At 37.8% G+C, this 16,971-nt stretch overlaps 1 protein-coding gene across 1 annotated transcript; it reads right to left on the reverse strand.

The window, feature by feature from the left end:
- Positions 1-3,696: 3,696 nt before the first annotated feature.
- LOC131059388 (DNA-directed RNA polymerase subunit beta'') lies at positions 3,697-7,303 on the reverse strand (the record flags this gene model as incomplete). The annotated part of the gene is made up of 1 exon (XM_057992595.2): positions 3,697-7,303. A coding segment is annotated over exon 1 (3,468 nt), but the record flags the coding sequence as incomplete, so codon positions are not given.
- Between the last annotated feature and the right edge of the window lie 9,668 nt (positions 7,304-16,971).

Raw genomic sequence — 16,971 nt, forward strand, 5'->3', positions numbered from 1 at the left:
CTGTATCAAGTAGAGAAATGACTCTTTGACCAGCCCAGAGTCCATGCAACCTAAAAGAACCTTCTCCCTGCATGCTAGACATATGAGCTTCCTGTAGATCAAATTCCCCTTCATTTTCAACTCCCTTCTCTGAATTTTCAGTCTCTGAATCATCTTGATCAGCTTGCTGGTCTGTGTTATCAATCATGTTTTCTCCCTCATAAAACCACTCCATATGCCTATTTTGACCCTTAGGCTTGAGGGGACAATCATGGTTTTAATCATAAGGGCCTTTGCAATGAAAACACAGTTTCCTTCTACACATGTCATTAAGTGTTTCCCTATCCAAAGGTGCTGCAAACTACTTCTTTTGGTCCACGTTTTCTGATTTCTTTGGATCAGACTTGTTGTCATTGAATGATGAGGACGGTTTTGAGTTGTTTGGAGTGAACCTACTACGAGGAGTGGTAAGTTCCATGCTACGTGCCTTCCTCATGGCTTCTTGCAAGGTAGGGGGATCAAAAGCCTTAATCCAACCCTTCATAGGCTCATAAAGACCTTCAACAAAAAGAATGACCAGCCTTCTCTCTGAGATGTTAGTTACCATAACTGAAAGCTTCTGAAATTCACTAATGTAAGATTCCAAGCTACCCATTTGTTTCAGCTGAGCTAAATCCCTGAAACACAACTCTGGATCTCTTTTAACAGAATTCTTGGTATGTAGTAATAAGGTCATGATGTAAAGTAACCATCCCATGGTGCCACCAGTCATGAGCCACCCCATCCAAATGCAAAGCTGCAAACTTAATAGCATCTTCTTCTGACATAGGACGTAGGGTCAAGAAGGTATCCGACTTGCTAATCCAAGCTCTAGCTGTAACTCTACCGCTGCCATCAAAAGTAGAAAGTATGAGCTTGTTGATTGCATATTTGAGATCATTAGTTTTGTTCCAAGGTTTCCTGTCATTCCAATTCCACTTCTTGTTGTGTTCCCTCTTCTGACTCATAAACTTGTCAAAGTTAAGATGTTCCTTAACTCTTGGTGGTAATGCATCCCATTCATCATGAACTGTGGTCACGTTAACCGTAAAGGCCGCCTCATCTTCCTCCCCAGCCACGTCCTCTTCTTTAGGTTCATTTCTAACAAAGGTTGGGCATGTAGGCCTATCATAGGTGTGTGTGGGAGTCTCTTGCCTTTGGGCGACCAGCAACACTACCATTTTCCTTTTGGTTCTGATTATGCCCCCTTGGCACAGTGATCTATTGTATCGCTATAGTCAACTGCTGCAACACATTTGCCACCTGTCGCTACCCTTTTCACTAAACCCCTCATAATAACTCCAGCGTCTTAGTCCTCATTGTTAACAGCCTCTCTGTGTGGCTCACCATCATTCCTATCCCACATAATTTCCAAGGGTATTTCTTCAGTTTGATCAAGATCACCCTGTAAACCAGGTCTCTTGCGTGTGTAATACTTGTGAGGCCCAATCTATTGTTGATGCATAAAAGATTCTAACCCTCCAGGAAGGCAAGATCAGAGCTCTGATACCACTGTAGTAACCTTGTCGGTTCTAACTCTCCTGAAATGCTATTGATGTTGTGTTTTTGGATTTTCAAGGTTTTTGAAAAGATTTAAAGTATAAAATAACACATGTGCCAGGCAAGAAATGCACATAAAACCAAATAGAACTAAAATTGAGAGAAACTACAACTTTATCATGAATAAGATACCTGATACAATGAATCCTACTGCTAATTGCATACTTGTGGGTCCTTAGCTTATTTTAAATGAAAAAATTTGGTGTTTGCCAGCTATCATGAATAAGATACCTGATACAATGAATCGTACTGCTAATTGCATACTTGTGGGTCCTTAGCTTATTTTAAATGAAAAAATTTGGTGTTTGCCAGCCAAAACTAGGAAACTGACCAAAATGGTCGTACAAGTCTGGAAAACAATTTCTCCAGGCCAGAAAGTAGACAAATCAACCTGTCACAGCTAGGCATTGGGGAATGTGCCTCTAAACTGCAAGAAAGGGAGGCGTTTCAGCCTCTAGCCACAAACACCCAATTTGGGACCTGTTGTGACGTTTTCACACATCGCCCCATTGCAAATGGGGACCCTTGCTTTTTTGCTTTTTAGGGGTTTGTTTTTTTGGGTTTTTTAGGGTTTTGTTAGCTAGCCTTTGCATTTTGAGTGTCGCCCAGGTGATCACATGGATAAGCAAGTCCGGCTTGTCTGAAGGTCCTGTTTCTTCTTTCTTATAAGTGACATTTCCTTCTATGTTTCTTCTTTCTTATACTTTAAGTTATATTCCATATATACTTTCAGGATGTTTGAGAGTGGTTTCAGACCTCCAGGAGTTATATTGCAAAATGTAGTTTTTTGAGGTTTTTCAGTTTCCAGACTCAGTCAAATTTCAGGATCAGGACATTCAGACTTAGCCAAATTTCAGGATCAGGACCTTCAGACAAGCCGGACTTGCTTATCCATGTGATCACCTGGGCGACACTCAAAATGCAAAGGCTAGCTAACAAAACCCTAAAAAACCCAAAAAAACAAACCCCTAAAAAGCAAAAAAGCAAGGGTCCCCATTTGCAATGGGGCGATGTGTGAAAACGTCACAACAGGTCCCAAATTGGGTGTTTGTGGCTAGAGGCTGAAACGCCTCCCTTTCTTGCAGTTTAGAGGCACATTCCCCAATGCCTAGCTGTGACAGGTTGATTTGTCTACTTTCTGGCCTGGAGAAATTGTTTTCCAGACTTGTACGACCATTTTGGTCAGTTTCCTAGTTTTGGTTGGCAAACACCAAATTTTTTCATTTAAAATAAGCTAAGGACCCACAAGTATGCAATTAGCAGTAGGATTCATTGTATCAGGTATCTTATTCATGATAGCTAGCAAACACCAAATTTTTTCATTTAAAATAAGCTAAGGACCCACAAGTATGCAATTAGCAGTAGGATTCATTGTATCAGGTATCTTATTCATGATAAAGTTGTAGTTTCTCTCAATTTTAGTTCTATTTGGTTTTATGTGCATTTCTTGCCTGGCACATGTGTTATTTTATACTTTAAATCTTTTCAAAAACCTTGAAAATCCAAAAACACAACATCAATAGCATTTCAGGAGAGTTAGAACCGACAAGGTTACTACAGTGGTATCAGAGCTCTGATCTTGCCTTCCTGGAGGGTTAGAATCTTTTATGCATCAACAATAGATTGGGCCTCACAAGTATTACACACGCAAGAGACTTGGTTTACAGGGTGATCTTGATCAAACTGAAGAAATACCCTTGGAAATTATGTGGGATAGGAATGATGGTGAGCCACACAGAGAGGCTGTTAACAATGAGGACTAAGACGCTGGAGTTATTATGAGGGGTTTAGTGAAAAGGGTAGCGACAGGTGGCAAATGTGTTGCAGCAGTTGACTATAGCGATACAATAGATCACTGTGCCAAGGGGGCATAATCAGAACCAAAAGGAAAATGGTAGTGTTGCTGGTCGCCCAAAGGCAAGAGACTCCCACACACACCTATGATAGGCCTACATGCCCAACCTTTGTTAGAAATGAACCTAAAGAAGAGGACGTGGCTGGGGAGGAAGATGAGGCGGCCTTTACGGTTAACGTTTTTTCTTTTTTATTTTTACTAGTTTCTTTTTTATTTTTACTAGCTTCTTTTTTATTTTTTGTTTTTTGTTTAAGAGATGAAATCAAGACTTGATATTGATGCTCAAAAAAAAAATCTTCGACTTTATTGATAAATAGACTTTTTTTACTCGTTCTTGAATTCATTTTGCTCCGTTTTACCAAACGGTTGAATCCAGTACCGACAGGTATCATTCCCCCGAGAATAACATTTTCCTTCAAGCCCTTCAACCAATCAATGCGACCTTGAAGAGCAGATTTAGCTAGGACCTGAGCAGTCTCCTGAAAACTCGCTTCTGACAGAAAACTTTGAGTATTCAGAGATGCGTTTGTCATTCCCAATAAAATGGTTCGATAGTTTATTCTTTTTTCTAGAGCGCGATCCATTCTTTGTACTCGTGATAATCCAACGAGTTCTCCGGGTAAAAAAAGACTACCTAGTCCATTTTCCCAATTTTTATTTTCGGACCTGTCAACATCTACAACTAAAACTTTCGATGTAATTTGGCGAACAATAATTTCTATATGTTTATCAGAAATTTGTACCCCCTGGGATCGATAAACCCTTTGAATTTCATCGACCAACTGATTCTGACTATCCTCCATAGTCATTCTAACACTGGTGAATGACCCCCAAAAGTTTCCAAAAAATATTGCTAGGTATCTGTTCAATTTTTGAAATCTTTTTTTTCGATTTTTTGATATTGAAGTATTTGAGCGGGCTTCTGACAATTGTTCAACTTTAGGAAGACCTTGAATTATGTCATCGGATTTTAATCTTTCGTATAACAGAGTTATTAATGTATCTCCTTGGTAAAGAATTTTCCCATAATAACTATTAAGAGTTGCTCCTCGAGTACCCAAATAGGGTTTAGCTAATCTAATGACGAAAGATTCCTCATGAACAACTACAATTTGACCAGATCCTTGGAGTTGTTTATCTTCGGATATCCATATACTTTCGGAACAAAATTGTCCAAGGCTGACTACTGGAAATGTTTTTTCCAAAAAATTGGATAGGCAAAAGTACAAATTCAAATTGAAGAAATTGAAAATAATATTCCTGCATGAATCAAATTGATAAATTTCCCTCTTTTCGTCCATAAAATAGCATTTAGCTAATTGGAAATTATTCGAGTCATTGTTAGAAATTGAACGTTCAGTTAGTAACACTTTTTTATAAGTCATGAAATGAGAGTATGGGAAACGATTAGCAATACTATGTAAATGACCCAGGAGACCTAACAATTCAATTCTTTTTTTATTTGCATCCAACTTTTTTACTGTATTCAAGCATTTTAAATCATGAAACAAAACGATTTGCAAAAAATCAGAAGGAGAAAGAATAGTAAAAGATTCATCTTTTTTATTCTCATTAGGTAATGAACGAATAGTTCCCTTACTCAGTAATTTACTTTGATCATTCAAATTAGTGTGACCTAATTTGTTATGAAACAAAAATGGAGAACTTGCTATATTTTCCCTTTTTGCGATATTGAAAAAAGGGTATTTCAGCAAGCTAATTTGAATCATATTGATAATGATCTCATTTGTTCCTACTGAAATAAGAGAAGCATAAGTCTTTTTTATTTTTAATCTGGGCCCTCCGTCTAATTGATTTTCAAGAGAATTCCTTTTTTTTTCAATTGAATAACCTCCGAGAATATTCCCATATTTTATCATTTTTGAACGGGGGTCATTCAAAAAAGCAAAAATGTGCTTTTTATTTAGTAAAATACCTTGTCCTCTGGGTATTCTAAAAATGAAATCAGGACAAGGAATTCTTCGCTTTCCCCATTGTTTATCACACCATAATGGTACGATGAGTTTATTTTTTTCCTTTTTTACACTCATATGGGTATTTTCAAAAAGAATGGCGGAATAGATAGAGTCTTTATGTTCGTTAGGTATGGTTCGATCAGTTTCGAAATAATTCAAGATTTTTTTTCCTTTTTCAAAACAGTTTGAGTCAACTGATTCGTGTTTCACTTGATCCACCGAATAATTTGAAAGTGATTTATGTTTGTCAAGAAGAAGTTCTGGAATATCCACTTGATCTTGATCTGAAGAAAAAGGTACTACAACGGATTCATATATACTTCCCGATAATACCCATAAATGAGTTGTCTCTAATATAAAATTAGACATAGGGATACTCCGGTGCATTTCTCCTGTCAAGTCAGAATATATATGTTTCTTTACTTTTTCTTTAAAGGGGGATCTTTTAGCACGAACCTCGGCAATTACTTGTTCCGATTCGACGAGTTGATTATTCTGAATGAATAGCAAACTTTCTGGCGGAATCGTTAAGTTTTGTACTTCATATTTATTATTGATAGTCACGTCTAAACTATTATGACATATATAAGCAGGATGTCCATGACGGGTACGGGTAGGATAAACCAAATTTTCATTGAATTCAATTTTTCCGGTGAACGGGGCTCGTACATGTTCTGCAATATCACCCGTGAATACTCCACCAGTATGAAAAGTCCTTAGTGTTAGTTGAGTTCCCGGTTCTCCAATTGATTGGCCTGCAATAATGCCGACTGCTTCTCCTAATTCGATTAAGTTGCTATGAGTAGTATTCCGACCATAACATAATTGACAAATCCAATATATACTTTTGCAAGTAAAAGGGGTTCGTATATATATTGGTTGTACTTGGAAATAATATAATTGATTGGCAAGTTTAATTCCAATATCTTCATTGCGCGTGGCAATACATCTCCCGTGTATATATACATCGTCTGCTAATACACGACCAATTAGTGTTTGTAGAACAAATTTATTTTTGATTGTTTCTCGATCTTGAATGAGATTTACAAAAAGACCTTGGATAGTACCACAATCTACTTTACGTACAACGAGGTGTTGTACTACTTCAACAAGTCTACGTGTGAGGTATCCAGCATCTGCTGTTCGTATAGAAGTATCCACAACTCCTTTACGAGCACCGTAACATGAAATAATATATTCCGTTAAAGAAAGTCCTTCGCGTAAATTCCCTTGAATGGGTAGATCAACAATTTTTCCTTGAGGATCTGACATTAATCCTCTCATACCTACTAATTGGTGAACCTGGGATGTACTTCCTCTAGCTCCTGAAAAGGACATCATATGTACTGGATTAAGAGGATCAGTCATCCTAAAATTCGGATTCATTTCTCGTCTCAAATATTCACTGGTAGCATGCCATACCTCAATCAATTGACGTAATTTTTCTACTGCATGTACATTCCCATAATCATGATGTCTTTCTGAAGCAAACCCTCGTTGCTGCGCATCTTGGATAAGCCATGCTTTAGATGGTGTTGTTAAAAGATCATCAATTCCTAATGAAATAGCTGCGTCAGTAGCTTGCTGGAAACCTAAAATCTTCAGTTGATCTAATATATGTGATGTATATGTCATTCCAAATTGATTTACGAATCTTCTAATAAGGTGCTTCATAACAAATTTATCCATCCCTTTATTAAAAAAGGGCACTTCAAAGGGAAAGGGATGGACAAATTTGACGGGATTTTGTGTCATAAGAATAAGATATCCCCATTTTATTTTGGGGAGCAGAATTAAGCAATGGGTTTAAGCTGGGAGGCTCCCTTGATCTTTATCTCTGCATCAATGAGATAAGCGTAAGATTAATAACATTAAATTCTGAATAGTAACATTTCTTGTCAGATATCATAAGTCCACAAGCCTTTTATAGCTTCTTCTATTTCTCGATTAAAACGAATGCGACCAACGGTTGTTCGAATGTATTTATTAAGTATTTCCCCCACTCTACCTTTTCTTATTCGAAAATGATCATAGATTTCGTAGAAGGTACCTAAACATTCATATTGAACTTCGATAGGAAGTTCTCGGTTTACTGAATTAATAATAGAGGTATCTATCTCTCTCCCCCATCGGAGCCATAAAGGACTGTCTAAATCAATTTGTTTTTGTTCATAAGCTTTAAGCGCATCATCATAGCTATAAAACGAAGGCGAGACGATCTTCTTTTTTGAGCTATTTGGATGGTACCTATTTTCATAAATACCCTGGTTTTTTTGAAGAGTTGATCTATAAAGTCCTAGAAGCATATCTTGAGTCGGTACACAAATAGGATCTCCTATGGTTGGAGAGATAAGATTGAGATGAGAAAACATAAGTAAACGAGCTTCTACTTGAGCTTCCATAGATAAAGCTATCTCTATTAATTATAAACTACGATCGAATCTATGGAAGCATTGGTTTATACATTCCTTTTGGTTTCGACCTTAGGGATAATTTTTTTCGCTATTTTCTTCCGAGAACCCCCCAAAGTTCCGGATAGAGGGGGGAAATAATTTTCTATTTTTCTAATCCTCCTTCTTACTTATAATAAAAAAAAGAGAAAATGACCTTCCCGATCGGGAAGGTCATTTTTTTTCAACTAGTCCTCGTGCTCTTCAAAAGGATCTCGAAGTTGTTCAGAAGGTTGCCCAAAGGCGGTGTATAGGGCATAACCAGTAAAGCTAACAAGTAAACAAGATATGGAGATAGCGACTAAGGTTGCAGTTTCCATTGGTAGGTAATCCTATGTATGTATATATACATAATAGTATACAAAGTTAATTAGATCTCAACCAATACTATTGTTTTTATGGCTACACAGACCATTGATGATACTTCCAAAACCGGACCAATACGAACTACTGTAGGAGATTATTTAAAACCACTTAATACAGAATCCAGTAAAGTTGCTCCCGGATGGGGAACTACTCCTTTTATGGGCATTGCAATGGCCCTATTTGCAGTATTCTTATGTATTATCTTGGAGATTTATAATTCTTCCATTTTATTAGACGGAATTCCAGTTAGTTGGGTCTAGAAAAACTAGAGGATCCACCCGGATCCCAAGTTCATCCAAAAGAAAAAGAACTAAGGAAGGCAGAATTTTGAATAGCTTTCATTTTTAGGTTATTACGTTCTGGTAGTTTGATCGTGTAATTACTTTTATCTAAGGATTTTTGGAATTATGGGTGTGCGACTTGTTAAAATTGATCTCTATTCTAGTACAGAAAACCGATCTGTTGTCTTTATAAAATAAAGATGGTCCTCCTATCTCGTTAGATATTGCTCTAATAGTTAATATCCGGAGCACGAGGTATATAATATATTCAAGAAAATCTGAACTATGGTTTATGCCTGTTTTTAAGACCTCGTGACCAAGCTTCTCATCAATAATTTGAAAGAACTATACTAATGCTGACTAAAGAATGAGATAGTATTCCAGTTTTTATTTTTATTAGTTAGTATATTTCATTAAGTGAGTAACAATGAAATGGGAAGGTTATAACCCATAAAACCTTCTGAGTATTCAAAAAATCATCGGGGCGAAATGAAAATCTGAGGTTTAGATTTATTCATCTATTGAGATCTCGACAAGATAATTCCTATTGATCGTCCATACTAGTTGTTCTCTAGGTGATTTATACCACGAATAGGATAAAAGATCGTTCAAAAGGCCTATAGCGATTTATTTTGCATAAGAATGAGCCAACTTGAAATTTGAGCATTATCACTATGAAGTTTTTTTCCTTCTTATTGTAGGAAAGGATGGATTATTCTCAATCCTCTTCCTTCATACAAAGAAATGAAATTTTGTATTTTACAAACAATGTACTTTCTTCAAAAAAGTATTTAGGTGTTCTTGTTTAAGCCGTATGAAAGGAAATTTTCATATACGGTTTTCAGAGGGGGAATTTGAGTTTACCTATCTCAATAAAGTATACGATTGGTTCGAAGAGCGTCTCGAGATTCAGGCGATTGCGGATGATATCACTAGTAAATATGTTCCTCCCCATGTGAATATATTTTATTGCCTAGGGGGAATCACACTGACTTCTTTTTTGGTACAAGTAGCTACCGGTTTTGCTATGACTTTTTACTATCGTCCCACCGTTCTAGAAGCTTTTGCCTCTATTCAATACATAATGACTGAAGTTAACTTCGGTTGGCTAATCCGATCGGTCCATCGATGGTCGGCAAGTATGATGGTTTTAATGATGATCTTACATGTATTTCGCGTTTATTTAACAGGTGGGTTCAAAAAACCTCGCGAATTAACTTGGGTTACGGGTGTAATTCTAGCCGTATTAACCGTATCTTTCGGTGTAACCGGTTATTCTTTGCCCTGGGATCAAATTGGTTATTGGGCGGTCAAAATAGTGACCGGTGTGCCTGAGGCCATTCCGTTAATAGGAACTCCTTTGGTAGAGTTATTACGCGGGAGTGCTAGTGTGGGTCAATCTACCTTGACCCGTTTTTATAGTTTACACACTTTCATATTACCCCTTCTTACTGCTGTATTTATGTTAATGCACTTTCTAATGATCCGCAAGCAAGGTATTTCAGGTCCTTTATAAAAAGGAAATATACATTTTGAATCAGTATTCAAAGCCTATTATTATTACGATATATCATTGCCGCGAAAAGCATGTTTCTCGGATTTCTCCTTTCAATTATTAAGTATTCTTTATTTAATAACAAAGAATTGAAGTAGATACTCATCTCAGACGGAGAAAATAAGGTGCTAAGTAATAAATAGTAAGAAAGACCACAGTTCATGATGAATGGGATGCATTACCACCAAGAGTTAAGGAACATCTTAACTTTGACAAGTTTATGAGTCAGAAGAGGGAACACAACAAGAAGTGGAATTGGAATGACAGGAAACCTTGGAACAAAACTAATGATCTCAAATATGCAATCAACAAGCTCATACTTTCTACTTTTGATGGCAGCGGTAGAGTTACAGCTAGAGCTTGGATTAGCAAGTCGGATACCTTCTTGACCCTACGTCCTATGTCAGAAGAAGATGCTATTAAGTTTGCAGCTTTGCATTTGGATGGGGTGGCTCATGACTGGTGGCACCATGGGATGGTTACTTTACATCATGACCTTATTACTACATACCAAGAATTCTGTTAAAAGAGATCCAGAGTTGTGTTTCAGGGATTTAGCTCAGCTGAAACAAATGGGTAGCTTGGAATCTTACATTAGTGAATTTCAGAAGCTTTCAGTTATGGTAACTAACATCTCAGAGAGAAGGCTGGTCATTCTTTTTGTTGAAGGTCTTTATGAGCCTATGAAGGGTTGGATTAAGGCTTTTGATCCCCCTACCTTGCAAGAAGCCATGAGGAAGGCACGTAGCATGGAACTTACCACTCCTCGTAGTAGGTTCACTCCAAACAACTCAAAACCGTCCTCATCATTCAATGACAACAAGTCTGATCCAAAGAAATCAGAAAACGTGGACCAAAAGAAGTAGTTTGCAGCACCTTTGGATAGGGAAACACTTAATGACATGTGTAGAAGGAAACTGTGTTTTCATTGCAAAGGCCCTTATGATTAAAACCATGATTGTCCCCTCAAGCCTAAGGGTCAAAATAGGCATATGGAGTGGTTTTATGAGGGAGAAAACATGATTGATAACACAGACCAGCAAGCTGATCAAGATGATTCAGAGACTGAAAATTCAGAGAAGGGAGTTGAAAATGAAGGGGAATTTGATCTACAGGAAGCTCATATGTCTAGCATGCAGGGAGAAGGTTCTTTTAGGTTGCATGGACTCTGGGCTGGTCAAAGAGTCATTTCTCTACTTGATACAGGTGCAACTCATAATTTCACAGATGCACAGTTGGTGGAGAAGTGTGGGATTCAAACTCAAGAGTTTGAAGGCATAAGGCTGAAAGTTGCTGATGGTAATGTGCTGACTTGTGATAGAATGATTTCAGACTTACCCATGAAACTCAATAATTATGAATTCAAAGCTGATTTTTATGTGGTTAACATGGGAAACATGGATGTGGTCTTTGGCATGACATGGCTTCATGCAATAGGTGAATTTACACTCAACCTTAGAGATATGGAGATGAAATTCAAGGTTGATGGGACTAATCATGGTCTTAAAGATATCAAGGCCAACAACTTAAAATTAATCACTCTTAAAAGAATGGAGAAACTTATCAGACATGACATGGTGGATTGGGCAGCAGAGTGTAAACTAATGCCTACTTATGAGGAGCAACATAAACCACCTTACCATTCAGATATTCAGGAGCTTAGAGTCAAGCATACAAAGGTGTTTAGTGACATACCTCCTGGTAGGCCTCCTAATAGAGGCATAGAGCACATCATTGAGCTTGAAGAGGGCACCAAGCCCATCATGATTACACCTTATAGGCACACAAAGCGTTTGAAAGATGAAATTGAGAAAACCATTAAATAACTTCTAGCAATGGGACACATAAGGCCGAGTAAGTCTCCTTTCGCTTCATCAGTTTTTTTGGTGAAGAAGAAAGATGGCACACTTAGAATGTGCATTGATGATAGTATGCTGAATAGAAGGACGATAAAGAACAGGTATCCCATTCCTTGCATCGATGAGTTGATAGATGAGTTTCACGGAGCTTGTTATTTCTCTAAGATTGACTTGAGGATAGGTTATCATCAGATCAGTGTCAAGGAGAAGGATATTGAGAAGACTGCATTCAGATGTCATTGTGGATGCTATGAGTTTTTGGTTATGCCTTTTGGGTTAACCAATGCACCAGCCACCTTTCAGTCCACTATGAACAGGGTCTTCCAGTCTCAGTTGAGGAGATTTGTTTTGGTTTTCTTTGATGACATTTTGGTTTACAATAGAACTTGGGAGGAACACTTGGTTCACTTGAATACTGTTTTAGGCATACTTGACAGGGAGTCTTTTTACGCGAAGGATTCCAAGTGTGCATTGGGTATGGAAAAATTTTTGTATTTGGGTCACATAATCAGCAGAGAGGGAGTTCACATGGATCCTGATAAGGTTCGTGCCATTGTTGATTGGCCTAAGCCTGAGACTTTGACTCGGCTTAGGGGATTTGTAGGTTTATGTGCCTTCTACCGTCAGTTTGTTAGTGATTTGTCACGACATGCCACACCACTTACTGATTTGACAAAGAAGGGTGCATTTGTTTGGACACCTCTAGCACAGGAGTGTTTTGAGAAGTTCAAGCAATTGATGACTACATGTCCAGCTCTAGCTTTACCGGATTTCACCAAACCTTTTGAGCTTCATTGTGATGCATGTGGAGAGGGTATTGGTGCAGTGATTATGTAGGATCATCATCCTATAGATTTCGAGAGCAGGAAGCTTAGGGCTCTTGAGAGGAGCTATAGTATTTATGATAAGGAAATGTTGGCCATCATGCATGCAATGGCTAAGTTCAGGCAGTACTTAGTTGGCAGCAAGTTTTGTGTCAAAACTGATCATAATAGCTTGAAGCATTTCCTTGGACAGCGGGATCTAAATGAGCGTCAACAGAAGTGGGTTAGCAAGTTACAGTCTTATGATTTTGACATCTCCTATGTCAAAGGGACTCAAAACATTATTGCTGATGCCTTATCTCGCCGTCCCCATTTGAGCTCCATGGTAGTAGTTTCCGAGGATTGGAAACACTTGATTATAGCAGAGTATGCCAAGAATTCTTGGGCTTCTAGCATTATTGATGGGACAGTACAGGACAGTAGGTACTCTCTTGTGAATGATCTTTCATTTACTAAGAGATAAATTTTTTAGTCCCAGATTCAGATATGAGGAACACGGTATTGAGATCGCTACATGATTCACCCATGGCTGGTCATCCCGGTTCCTTTAAGACCTATAGGTAGGTATGGGGGAGATTTACTTGGAAAGGTCTCAAATTTGATGTTCTCTAGCATGTCAGGGTGTGTTTTGTTTGTCAGCAGAACAAGTAGGAGCATACTTTCCCTCCTGGGTTACTTCAACCACTTCCTACTCCTAAGAGGAAGTGGGAATGCATGTCTATGGACTTTATTACGGGCTTGCCAAAAGTTCAAGGGAGAGACAACATTTATGTGGTAGTTGATCGATTGACTAAGTATGCTTCTTCCCGATTAAGACAACTTATTCAGCTGCACAGGTGGCCGATCTTTTCTTTCGTGAGGTATTCAGATTGCATGGGTTACCTCAGAGTATTGTCAGTGATAGAGATAGTAGGTTCATGAGTAACTTTTGGCAGGAGTTATTCAGACTATGCGGGACAGAGCTCACTCTAAGTACTAGCTACCACCCTCAGACTGACAGGCAAACACAGATTGTCAACAAATGGGTGGAGGGATACCTGCAGAACTACATTTCTGGGCAACAAAAGGCTTGGGTGAAGTGGTTGCACCTTTGTAAGTATTGTTATAATTCCACTCACCACATGTCTATTCAAATGACACCATTCAGAGCTTTGTATGGTTATGATGCTCCTAGTTTTCTGGATTTATTGTTGAGCAATTGCAGAGTACCGAGTGTTAGGGATCTATTGCCGGAGAACTAGGATATCATGAGCGCTCTTCATGAGAACATTCAAAAGGCTCAAAATCAGTAGAAGCAATATGTTGATCAGAGGAGGGTTTAGAGATCTTTTGAGATCGGGGATATGGTGTATCTGATGCTTCAGTCCTATAGACAGTCCTCTCTTAGGAAGAAGGGCTCTGAAAAACTCAAGCCACATTATTATGGGCCATTCAGGATTACCAGGCGAGTTGGTGAGGTGGCTTATGAGTTGGATTTACCGGCAAATAGTAAGGTCCATACTGTGTTCCATGTTTCACGCCTCAAGAAGGCATTGGGACAACATATAGCTCCTTCAGACTTACCACCCTTGGATGATGAGGGGAAGTTGATTTTAGTACCTGAGGCTGTCATAGAGACTAGAGAGCGTCACCTTCAAAGGCAGGTCATTAGGTAAATTTTGGTTAAGTGGAGAGATCTGCCGATAGAGTATGCTACTTGGGAAAGTGAAAGTATTTTACAACATCCAGCAAGCAAACAGATAGAGTATGCTACTTGGGAAAGTGAGAGTATTTTACAACATCCAGCATTGAGTTTGCTTGAGGACAACCAAATTCAGGTAGGGCGGACTGTGATGTCCCCACCCTAGTTAGTCTCTGTGACTGATGGGTTAGCCTATCTTTTTTGGACTCTCGTAGGCTAACATTCTGGATAGAGAGTCTCAGTGGCAGTTCCATTTCTTTAGTTCAGTCTTGGGTTCAGTTCCAGGGCCTTAGCAGTTGGTGTGTGGGCTTAGTTGCGGGACTTACTATTTTTAGTAAGTCAATCTGACAGTTGTGCTATGTTTAGTCAGGGCACTTGGACACATGGGGGTTATTCAGTGTTGACCCCTGCTTCTGACGGTTCGTCAAAAGACTGAATATTGAGGGAGATATTAATTTTTTAGTGGTTAAGTTATTTATTTAACTTAGGTGCTTATATTATAAAGTGACTTTATTAATTTAAAAGGCCACTTGAATATTATAAAGTGATTTCTATATAATCACTTAAATGATTTGGGCACCCAAGTTGAATATAAACTATGCAAAGTTAATTAAATACATTTAAATGTATTTAAAATGCACTTGGGCGTACTTATTGAAAATCGTGCCATTTGGGGATTATAAAATTGGAAGCAATTCAAACTCCATTATTGATTATTTGACATTGCTTATATTTTTTCTGTGGATTGTCTGAGACAAGGGTTTTAGAGGGTTTGCTATTGAAGAACGTTCATTCTTCATGGATCTATGATTCTGAGGCTATGAAAGATCAGGTGAATTATTGCAAACTAAGAGGGCTTCACATAAAAGTTTTGAGGTGCTTCATCAGAGGTTTTTTTGTGTTAGTTATTTGCAGATTTGGAATAAGGAAGGAGGCATTTCAGGTTAGACGCCTCATTAGCAGCATAGCATCAATTCAATAACCAGCTGTACAAGTTTTCTTGCTGGCCTTACCATTTCAGCTTAGCACGTGGGACCGGGCATTTGTGGCTGGAGGCTGAAACGCCTTCCTTTCTTGCAATTTAGAGGCACATTCCCCAACGCCTAGCTCTGACAGGTTGATTTGTCTACTTTTTGGCTTGGAGAAATTGCTTTCTAGACTTGTACGGCCATTTCTGTCAGTTTCCCAGTTTTGGTTGGCAAACACCAAATTTCTTCCTTTAAAATAAGCTAAGGACCCACGGGTATGCAATTAGTAATAGGATTTATTGTATCAGGTATCTTATTCATAATATAGTTGTAGTTTCTCTCAATTTTAGTTCTATTTGGTTTTATGTGCATTTCTTGCTTGGCACTTGTGTTATTTTATACTTTAAATTTGTTCAAAAACCTTGAAAATCCAAAAACACAACAACAACAACATTTCAGGAGAGTTAGAACTAGCAGGGTTCCTACACCTTTCTACAAACTTGACCAGTAGAGGATTGTAGGCAATATCATCAATAATAACATTTCTTCTCAACATAAACCAATGAATAATCTCCCCATGCCCCTCTCTAACTGTCCAACAGAGAATATATGGGCAATAATATTAATAACAAATTTCCCTCAACATAAGCCAAGTAGTAAACTTCCCACGCTCTTATGCACTTTGGTGACTATTTTATGGTCTACCTTTTGTAATGGCCAACTCATAAAATGGTTTGACCAACAATTAGGAACCAAAAATTTTATGAATAATTTTACTCACCAATTTATCTTTATGCTTTCAAATGTTTTGCAGGCAAATAGTTATCAAGAAGCCTTCAATCCTTTCAAAATGATCTTCATTGTCAATCACTAAATCCCCTCAAATCTTCTAATCAACTAGCACACCTGTGAATCGTGTATGAATTCACCATAAATTGGCTAGGATGCTTTTCGTCCTTAAAATCAATTTTGGCGTAGGGTTTTCATCCTAGGGTAGAAGATGAATAGTTTCTCACTCCCAAAGTCGCTGTTTACAAAATTAAATATCAAGAATGCATTTCCTCTTAATATTCCTCCTCATTCATGTTTTGAAAATAGTAAAATATTTTTTTCCATAAAATTTTAATTTCCTGCTAAAGTGACTTTATAATTTAACTTCACATTTTGGGCCCCACAAAAGTCAAATTTTAATTTAAATTGTTCAACTTTATAAAAATAATTAATTAAATGTAAGTTGTCCGAAATTTAGACAGCTTAATCTAATTAATTAATTTTTCCTTTTTTACCTTCTAGTTAGCCTATGGAAACTAAAATAGGTTGAGAATCTCTGCCAGTTGCTATGCCTGTGATGGGGGCATTACACTCTCTCTCTCATGTGGCTGATTTTGATTTAGAACACAGGCCAAGTTCTCTCACATATTACATTTTCTTTTCTTGATCTTTAGAAAGGATATGGATGATGATATCCGTTTTTGGATACATCTTAAAGGTTTTATTAAGAAGCATGTGACATTTTTAGCAATTTACAGATCCTTTATGACTAATGCTTTTATAATTTCCCCCAAAAGTTGTCTTATA

This window comes from Cryptomeria japonica, chromosome 8 (genome assembly GCF_030272615.1).
Source record: "Cryptomeria japonica chromosome 8, Sugi_1.0, whole genome shotgun sequence".
NCBI classification, from domain to species: domain Eukaryota; kingdom Viridiplantae; phylum Streptophyta; class Pinopsida; order Cupressales; family Cupressaceae; genus Cryptomeria; species Cryptomeria japonica.